Raw genomic sequence first — 10,861 nt, forward strand, 5'->3', positions numbered from 1 at the left:
GTCTTCCAAACCACTCCTCTGAGTTAGGACACTATCATCTCATGATTGTCAAGTCAGTGGATACTTTGCAAATCCTATATCTCATGACCTCCCTTTTTTTTTTTTCTTGTATACATGATACCACTCTTGGTTCTTCAGTTTCCTCTTCCTTGGTCTCCTTTGCTGGCTTCCCTCCTCTTCTACTTCTTATAAGATACTGAGGTTTGTTTATTTGTTTTACAGGATTTTGTCCTTGTTTATCTCTTCTTCTGAGTGTACATCCTCTCCTGAGTAAACATCTAAATCTTGATCTCTAGTTTCCACCCCTTTCCTAAGCTCTGGAATCACCTCTACCTAAATATCCCTACATGTATGTCAAATTCAGCATGTGGAAAAGCAAATTCACTATTTTGTCCACTACCAAAATCCACCTTTCCCCTTCCTTCTCTATAAAGGCAGTTAATAGCATGAGTACCCATCTGTTCTCCAACCAAGAAATCTGAGTCATACTAAATGCCTTCCTTCCTCTTCCTACCAACCACTCTCAACTTAAGCCCTACCAATTCTATATCTGAAATGTGTCATGAGTAGATACCCTCATTTCTCCCCTGATGACCATTGTCTTCATTCAGGCTTTTACTATATTTTACTAAACTACTGTAACTGAAAGAGTATCTTTCTAAACTAATCTCATCTGTACAGATAATTCCCTGTTCAAAAATTTTCAGTGGCTCCTCAGTGCTTACAGGATGAATTCTAAAGTCCTGTCACACCATATAAGGCTCCTCACAATTGGCGCCTACCTGCCATTTTCATCTTTTCTTCCTCTGCTTGCCTCCACAATGATATGACTCGGCCATACAGAAGCACCCATTACTTCCCTAACAGGCTGCATTCTTTCCTATATTCTTGACTTGTTCATATTGATCCTGAAATATCTTCTCCCAGATTCTCTGCTCACAGAGTCTTATCATCCTTTAAGATCTCTTCACATGTCATCTTCCTAATGCAGAGTTAGGCATGCTCTCCTCTGGGCTTCACAGCATTTGATCCAGTTTTGATCAATTTAGCTTTTATAGCACTTAATCATGTTTCATCATTTCTTATATATTAATTATCTATGCTAGAGTCAAAAGAACTATGTCTTACTCATCTTTGAAACCCACTATAAAATGTTTGATTAGTTACAGATATGGTCTGGATTCATGTCCCTGCCCAAACCTCATGTCAAATTGGAGGAGGGGCCTGGTGAGAGGTGGTCATGGGGGTGGAATTCCCTTTTGCTGTTCTCATGATAGTGGGTGAGTTCTCATGAGATATGATGGTTTAAAAGTGTGTGGTGCTTTCAGCTTCACACTCACTCTTTCCTGCTCTGCCATGGTAAGATGTGCTTGCTTCCCCTTTGCCTTCTGCCAAAGCTTCCTGAGGCCTCCTAGTCATGCTTCCTGTTAAGCCTGCAGAACTGTGAGTCAATTAAACCTCTTTTCTTTATAAATTACCCAGTCTTAAGTAGTTATTTATAACAGTGTGAGAACAGACTAATACAGTTACCTAGTTAATTAATGATAAAGAATCATAACCCCAAAGCTAAACTGTAGACAGAAATTTTTCTTTGAGGGTTTTAAATTTTTATTTATTTCCTTGTCTTCTTATTATTATTATTATTTTGCAGCCTCGAACTCCTAGGCTGAGGTGATCTTCTTGCCTCAGCCCCCCCAAGTAGCTGGGACTACTGGTGTGAACCATCATACCTAAGTTTTTTTTTTTTTTTTTTTTTTTTTTTTTTTTTTTTTTTTTTTGAGGTGGAGTCTCGCTCTGTCACCAGGCTGGAGTAGCGTGGCATGATCTTGGCTCACTGCAACCTCTGCCTCCCAGGTTCAAGCTATTCTCCTGCCTCGGCCTTCCAAGTAGCTGGGACTATAGGTGCATGCCACCACGCCCGGCTAATTTTTATATTTTTAATAGAGACAGGCTTTCACCATGTTGGTCAGGTTGGTCTTGATCTCTTGACTTCATGAGCCACCCATCTCGGCCTCCCAAAGTGCTGGGATTACAGGCGTGAGCCACTGCACCTGGCCCCATCTACATTTTTTTAAATGATTTTATGTTAAGGCAGAATCTTGCTATGTTGCCAAGGCTGGTCTTGAGCTTCTGACCTCAAAGGATCCTCTCCTCTAAGCCTCCAAAATTCTGGGATTACAGGCATGTGCCACCATGCCCAGCCTAGAATTATTCTTTTGAACCAATTCAGTCATCTATGTCTAATTCTGAAATTGCCTTACCTAGTAAAAAATGTAATTGTAGATCTAAACTACTTTTTTGGACTAGACTACAAGATCCAAGATGGAAAATGAACTTTAAGGCACAGATGTTTTTGCAAAAATGTTAGCTTTATTTTCATTTTCCCTGATAGGTTTTTGATGAAATATAATATATTTCTTCTGACATAAAACTCTAGGCTTTTCTTCTTGTTCCCATGAAAGGGGGAAAAAAAGAAAAGAAAAAAAAATTCTAGGTAAAAATAGCTGAAAAGTTCATCAAGCCCACCTAACAAATTCTAAGTATAGTTTGTTGGCGTTTGTTTTTCCAGTATATTATTCTTTTGAAAGTAGAAAGTTACTCAAGTGACTCTGAAAATTAACTTTCAGGAACATTAACTTAGAGGATAGTTACAGCCCCTTATGGGGCGGTGAGCAGGGACAGTCAGGAAGGTCAAAAGGAACATAGCCAGGAATCAGGAAGCCACTAAATAACCAAGGCAGGTGTTACAAAGTCCACACACTAAAGCTGGATGGAAGCGTCCTGTGACAGGGATTATGCCTATTTTGTTTACCACTATTATCTCAAGCACCTGGAAAAAGGTCTGACACATTGTTGGTCCTCAATAAATATTTGAAGAAGAAAAGGAGGGGAGGGGAGGGAAGGGGAATGAAGGAAGGGATGGAGGGAGGTAGGTTGGCTTTAGGGTATGAGAAAGGTATATAAGGTATGCATTAAGTCTTTATGGAATTATTCAACTTCTAACTTTCAAATTTTAATAATTCAGATTACACATATGATAGAAGCACAGTTATCTTTTTGGCAGCTGATACTGACTATAGTTCTCCCAACCAGAGATCCTAAGTAACTTTTTCTTCCTTAGAAAATCACGTTTAATTTCTTGGGATCTGAAATATGAATAAAGGGCTTACAGCTCTGTGGTGTGGCTTTTATATAAATTTTTCTTCATGTCACATCAGAGTTTTTCATTCCTGCCTCTTAGGTTACTGGGGTTTCAAATGGCCTTCAAGAAGACTCTTATTATTTTTCTACTTCAGCCCCTCCCTCTGCCAAAAGCACCTTGTGAAAAGCAGACTCCTCAAATCAGAAGGTAAGACAGCAGCACTGGCTATGCTTTGTCCTTTCATTTTTTTATCCCCAGAACAGTAACCTTCATGGAAAATCCTATGTAACAAAATTATTTACCGGGAGTATATACTTTGTTTTGTTTGAGTCCATGGATTTGCACTAGCTTCTCTGCCATGATAAACACGGGCCTCTGGATTAAGATAAATTTGTTGTTTCCCACCTCAAGCTTTTGTCTCATGAAAGTAAAAGTTCCAAATCCTGGAATATGAACACCCTGAAAGGAAAAAATAAATAAATAAATAACAGAATTCACTGAAGGAGTAAAGAAAAAATAATCCTTAATATTATTAACCAAAAAACCTGACAAGAAAGCTTAGGCCTTAAAAATCCAGTCATCTCTAGGACTGTATACAGCTATAGCATTTTATAATTCTAAGTTTTCAAATAAGCTTAGAATAAAATGAAATACATTGGTCCATGATGATTTACAGACATCAGATCTCTCATCTCTGTATCATCAAAAGGTTAAAAAAAAATCTGTATGAATGCCATAGCATCTTTTAATCTTTAACCAAGATTACTCCTGTCCGAAATTTTGTGACATTTTACATTTTAATCATCTGCCATTAGAGGAATTTAAGAGGGTATGAGAATTTTTGCTTCCTTATTCCCAGTTTTAGATTTTATGTCTGCCACTTAAAATCAGACAACCCAGCATCCAAATCATATGCTGCAATATAGTGATCCTGGCTGATGGGTAGAAGCAAATGTTTTTGGCTCTCAAACTGGGTTCCTGTCTCCCTGGAGATACCATACCTCAAGGATTACAAACTCAAATGCCTACAGGAGCCAAAAAAGAAAGCAAGAGAGTGAAGGTAGCCAGCCAGGGAATGTGATGGCTACAGACTGCACATGCCATCTAAACGGAAGAGAGCATCTTGAACTCCAAATGTGTTACCATGTAGCAATGGAAGACTAGTATTGTTATATCTGATGATTTTTCAATGAAAATGAGGGGAAAAGTTCCAAAACATTATATAAATTCTCCCAAGTTTAAGTGTTGATAACAAATTCAAATTCTCAAACCAAATGAAATAAATTTGAAGTATGAATTCTGCCCAAGAGCTCTCACAGTAGCACCTCTGAATGGGGTATAAAAGTTCCATAACTTCCCAGCTTCCCTCAGGCTCCTCCCCAAATCTCTATCCAGTTCTATGGCATCTAAACTCAAGACTTAACAGGAGGGAACAGTCCAGCCCTGGGCAAAGTTTCTCATTTTGGCAAGTCTTCTTATATTTCAAGTAAAATCTATTCCCTGCAATAAGGCAAGACAAGAAGTGTTATATCCTTCTATAGCTATGCCAGGAGCTATCAGATTACAGACAAACAGAACTATCTAGTTTCTTCACACACACCCAGGCTGATCAGCACTACACTCTGTAACCCCAGAAGAGCAGAACTTACAATTCATCACCTAAAAATAAAATTCATGTTTGTTAAATGCACTACCCATAAGTCCAAAGCATGAGCATCAGAAAATCACAGGACTGAAAGTTAAATGGGATAGCTCTGAAGTGTACTGCCCTGCCCTGCTCCCAGTAAAATTATACAAGACTATGGAAGAAAAATCCTTTAGAAGCTTACACTAAAATTAATAAAGAAATTTAATTTATTGACAAATTAACTAATTTAAATTAATAAATTAATAAATCTTACCTTGTGCAGGGTTAACTGCCATTGCACAAATTCTGAAACATTCCCCCAGATAATAGAGACTTCTGAAATTCAAAAAGCCTTTACTTAATTACCCATTCAGCAACCATTTATCAGGTGTCTACTATATGCCATTTGACTAATAAAAACGTTCAATCTCATACCATTCCATAACACAAGAATAAGGCTAAAGGCCACTAAGCCATGAAAGACTTGTGTGTACATTAATTTTTCCTACACATCTATCACTGCTAAATTACCAACTGTCACTTGTGCTACTAGTGTTCTGTGGGCTCCTGGACCAGACATAATTCATTGCTTCTTATATGTTGTGTTCTGGAAATAACAAATATACTAATAGTATATCTAAAATAGATAACGTATTTTTTGAGACGGAGTCTCACTCTGTCACCCAGGGTGAAGTGCAGGGGTAGTCTCAGCTGACCGCAACCTCCTCCTCCCAGGCTCAAGCAAGTTTCTTGTCTCAGCCTCTCTAATAGCTAGGATTACAGGCACCCACCACCATGACTGGCTAATTATACTTTTAGTACAGATGGAGTTTCGCCATGCTGGCCAGGCTGGTCTGGAACTCCTGACTTCAGGTGATCCAGCCACGTCAGCCTCCTAAAGTGCTAGGATCCACTTTAGGAGGCTGAAGTGAGCCACTGTGCCCAGCCTAAAATAATAATTTTTAAAAACGCACTTTTGAGTAGTACAAGGAGCTTTACTTTGAATTAATGCATACACTTTGCACTATCAATTTTGAGTGATTGGAGGAGCCTTCTTTGTTTATCTTCTTGTTCTGAGCTGTGTTCCAAAAAATTGTGGTAGAAAAATAGGTATTTGCCAATAACTGAAGTGTTAATGTGTGATATGAACATATACTCTAGGTATGGGTAATATTTTGGAGTCTAGAAAATTGTATCTGTGTTAACATTGCCATTCCAGACTTAACCAATGTGTTTATCAAAGATGCTTTCCAGTTAGGAACTCTTTGCAAATCAAGAGTGTTAAGTTTTAATTCTCACAATAAAAATCAAGAACAGTGACATTAACCAGCCTGTCATTTGGAGACACAGATGCAGTTGGTAACAAAAGGCCAATCCTTTTTCCCCTTTGGAAGCTGCTTGCTTTATTAGTTTATCTTTTTTCTAACATTTTAAACCACTAACTAAAGCAGAGAGACTGGAGTCCTTTAATTATGATATACTGTATCAGAGTTATAAATATTTTTATTAATAGGCCAGGGAAGAGGCAGGTTTGGTGGTTGAGAAGTAGCAGTGACTCTTATGAATATCTGGGAACAAGTTTGGTGATGGAAACTCACTCGCCCATTAGTAAAATTAGGGCTGCATGCTACGATGAGCATGAGGGCCAACATTCTGCCCCTCACTAATCACTTTCTATAATCAGGCATTTCCCCTACTCTGCCCATCCTACATTGTTCCCCATTCCTTCCCCACCCCCACAGCCCAACGAATTCTACTACTGGCTGCTAAGAACTAAGAACCAGGGTGAAATGTACACTGAATTAAAAGTTTCATTATGACCAAAAATTTCATTAATTCACGAAGGCAAAATCTCAGTATCCAGATGCACATGCAGAACTTTCAAAGTTATTAAGTCAAAATTGTTAAATTTATGACTCTAAAAGTCTTTAACCTCTAAAAGCTCATATTTTAGGAAAACAACTATACTAAAGAGGAAATGATTTCATTAGAGCCAGGAGAAAGTGTATAGTTTTCAACCAAATTCCAGTGAAAAGACTCAGCTGAGTTTAATTGAAAATCTCAGGATTTTGTCTTTCTTCATTTGGATGATGTGTTCAAGCCCACTGTATTTTTTTATTTCATAAAGCCTAATAGACAACATTATATAAGAGCAGAACTAACTATTCTAAATTAAAATTTGCTGTTTCGCATTGAAGAGAAAGGAAATTATGTATGTCATTTGCCTTAGGAAGCTTCAGGCCCCTGCAATTCAATTGGAATAGATTTGGAAATCTTACAGACTGTAATTTCTAAATTTGACTTTTTCTGACATCCCAAAGAGTCAGAGAGGATATCATGAAATCTCAAAATGAAAAATATCAAGTCTAAAAAGTAAATTGAAGAATATAGTACTTCTATATTTTAAGGGAAGTCAGGGTTGTTATTTATTTCAATCAAACACTGAAATGCCAAGAATCACTACTATAAAGAACTAATCCTTAGACATATACTCTATATTCAGTTCAATCTTCATTTGACTTAAAATTCTTAACATTTCATGCACTCAAAAACCATATGTTTGAACACAGTGCCAAGTAACAGGAATACTGTATCTTATATATGATCGTTATAGAAAAAAAAAAAAAAAAAAAGAGCCACATGCCCATTCTGTAAATTGTATAATAATATATGCTTGAAAAAGACATTAATGTCAAAAACCAGATGTTTCCTGATGTTTTAAACTTACCTTCTAAAATCAAAATACTGATATACAGAATAGTATAGCAGAATAGTAAAGGATGATTTGAACAAAGAAACATTTTCCCAGAGCATAATGCAATGGAAAAAGAGCAGTGTGCTATGTGGAAGACCCATAGCCTTCCTGCCTCCATGGACTCAAGTTTTACCCAGTTCACCTCTGTTAAATGATGACAGAGCCTTCTAAGCACTATAATTACATACTATTAAACTTTTCTAAGATATACAGAACCAGCAAGAATATACAATGATGAATATATACACTGATGAAAGTTAATTTATGTGTTTTGCTGAGTTTGAAGTTTATTTTCATCCTCTTTGCAATAGCTCATTTGTGAAAGTTAATAAATAGTAGTTTAACTTAAACTTCTGTCATTCTACCAGTAAAGAAAGCCCTTGCTGAAGTCACCAGTGGTCTCTTTGTTAATACATTCAATGAACGTGTTTAATTTCACCTCTTCTGAGCCCTCAGCCATGTCTGACACTGTTGATCAATTGCCCTGTCTTTAAGCACCTCTCTTTTTGGCTTTTATACTACTACTATCATTTTGGTTTTCTCCTAAATGGCCATTTCTTCTTAGTCTCCTTTGCAGGCTTATCCTCCTCAACCCAACCACTAAGTGATAGGGTCTTTCAAGGTATAGTCCTAGGCTGCTCCTCTTTTCACTCTATACTCTCCACTTCAGCAGTCACACCCATACTCAGGAATATTCCAGAATGTTTATTTACAGACCCAGACTCCTTGCCACCTCCTCTTTGGGATTCTGGACCCATTTATCCAACTGCCTACTTAGACATCTCACAAATGCCCTTCAACTTGCCCAAAACCATAATTTTTCTTCCCTTAAATCTTGTCTTTTATCCAGGATTTCACTCTCAATGAATGGCACCACTATCTATTCAGTTATATGAGCCAGGAACTCAGAAGTCATCCTTGAGACTTCTCTTATCCCTCACCCCAGTCATCCAGTCCATCACCATAATCTGTATGTTTTTACCTCCAAGTTGTCTTCAATCATTGCATTCCTCTCCATTTCTACTACTACCAGTTTTAGACCAAGCTACCATTTGTTCTCATCAAGACTATTGCTGTAGGTACTCCTGTTCATTCCCCACATGGCAACCAGAGTGATCTTTTCCAAATATAAACTGTTCATATCATTCAACATCTCCTTGACCTCCAGCTCAAAACACTTAATGGCTTTCCATCAGGCTTAACTTAAAGGTCAACATCCTTAATATGACTTACAAGGCCCCACATTACTTGACCTCTTCCTTTCCCTCTAGCCCACTTTAGAATATACTCCCTCCCCACATCTACAGAGCAGCCAGATAACTGTCTTTCAGTTGCTCCATCACATCATACTTTTTTTTTTTTTAGACAGAGTCTTACTCTGACACCAGGCTGGAGAGCAGTGGCATGATCTCGACTCACTGCAACCTCTGACTCCTTGGTTCAAGCGATTGTCCTGCCTCAGTCTTCTGAGAAGCTGGGATTACAGGCACTCATGACCATGCCCAGCTAATTTTTGTATTTTTAGTAGAGATGGGATTTCACCATGTTGGCCAGGATGGTCTCAATCTTCCTGACCTTGTGATCCGCCTGCCTCAGCCACCCAAAGTGCTGAGATTACAGGCATGAGCCACTGTACCTGGCTACATCATACTCTTACCATAGAGTTTTTGCCCCTGTCATTCTCTTTGCCAAAGGCATTTTCACCACACCTTCACTCTCTACCTCTCTGATGCATTTCATTCACTTAATTTAAACTCATTCTGCACAACTCAGCTCAAATTATCCCTTCTTTAGCCATTCTCGGCACACACCCATCCTTATTCTCTATTAAAAATTTTCATTTGACTTCCAGTTCTTGGTTCTGTATGTAAGGAAGTCACCTCTCCATCCTAATAACTAAAAAGTTGACCAGACTGAAAAATCAACAATTCTTCCTGGACCCATAAGATAAAGGAGAATACAGGGCAAACTGCTACTGTAAAACTGGAAAGACAGAAGGGCAAATACCAGTAGGAATGGTTTTCTAAAACAGACTCATATGCAGAAACAGCATCAAGAACCAATGCTAGGGTAAGAAAACCCAAACTTAATTGACAAATATCTGGAGGCTCGGTGTAGACAACACCAAGAGTTAAAACCTCCAGGGGGACCAAGTCATGGAGGAGGGTCCCCACATAGTGTAAGGTTTACTTCCCAGAGCTCAGCCAGGTTCCCACAGTTAAATATCCAGGTAAATATGAGAGAAAAATCTCCTTGTGCTTCTGTTGGGGAAAGAAAAAAAATACCATTTTTAAATATGCCAGAGCACTCTATTGTTCTTAAGGACCTGCCCTCAGAAGAAACTAGTTCACCAAATCCTAACCTGCTGAGATATTACCAGAGCCTACCTGACCTGGGTGAAGGGAAATGACCAACTTCACCCCAAGTTAGCCATTCTGCCCTACCTCAGGAGAAAGGAAAAAACTGAGAAACATTTGTAACATTCATAGTCCAGAGGCACAAGCTCACTAAAGGTCATAGGACGATAGAATTCTTCCCCACTCCCCACACCGTACCCCTACATTACTAAAGGCCTATTTATAGCAGTTACTTTTACCCAGTACATCACATCTAGCTATCAAGAAAAAATTACAAGGCATACTAAAAGGCAAAACATACAATGTGAGGAGGCAGAGCAACCATCAGAGCCAGACATGGCAGGGATGTTGGAACTATCTCACTGGCAATTTAAAACAACTATGGTTAATATACTAAGGGTATAGTAGACAGCATGCAAGAACAGATGGACAACATAAGCAGAGAGATTGAAATCCTAAGAAAGAACCAAAAATAAATGCTAGCAACTAAAAACACCGTAACAGAAATGAAGAATGCCTTTGATTGGCTTACTAATAGACTGGATGTGACTTAGCAAATAACCTCTGAGCTTGAAGATGTGAAAAGGAAACTTGAAAAGGAAAGTGAACAAAGACTGGAAAAACAAACAAACAATATCCAAAAACTGTGAGGCAACTGCAGAAGATGTGTACCCATAATGGGAATACCAGGAGAAAAAAAAAAAAGTACCCCAAATCTAAAAACATAGATTAAAGGTAGATGGTTGGAGGAAAATACACCAGGGTAATGCTAACCAAAAGAAACAAAAAAAAGCAGGGGTAGCTATATAAATTTTAGGCAGGAAGGGGGTGATCCAAGATGGCCGTTTAGGAACAGCTCAGGATTGCAGCTCCCAGTGAAAGCGCAGAGGGTGAGTGGACGCCGTGTTTTTATTGCCCACAGACTAGGAAATTCCCGGGCAGAGGTGCTCCACGGTCACCAGCGCGGCTGTTTCGGCCAG

At 38.5% G+C, this 10,861-nt stretch overlaps 1 protein-coding gene across 1 annotated transcript in view; it reads right to left on the bottom strand.

The window, feature by feature from the left end:
- Positions 1 to 10,861, bottom strand: part of CCDC81 (coiled-coil domain containing 81) — a 48,074-nt gene that overhangs the window by 26,181 nt on the left and 11,032 nt on the right. Inside the window, exons 2-3 of the mRNA XM_017510625.2 lie at positions 5,044 to 5,105; positions 3,445 to 3,601 (exon numbers count right to left, since the gene is read on the bottom strand). Coding sequence (XP_017366114.1) covers positions 3,445 to 3,601; positions 5,044 to 5,105 — 219 coding nt within the window. The remainder of the gene's footprint in view (positions 1 to 3,444; positions 3,602 to 5,043; positions 5,106 to 10,861) is intronic.

Source organism: Cebus imitator, unplaced genomic scaffold (assembly GCF_001604975.1).
Source record: "Cebus imitator isolate Cc_AM_T3 unplaced genomic scaffold, Cebus_imitator-1.0 Scaffold442, whole genome shotgun sequence".
NCBI classification, from domain to species: domain Eukaryota; kingdom Metazoa; phylum Chordata; class Mammalia; order Primates; family Cebidae; genus Cebus; species Cebus imitator.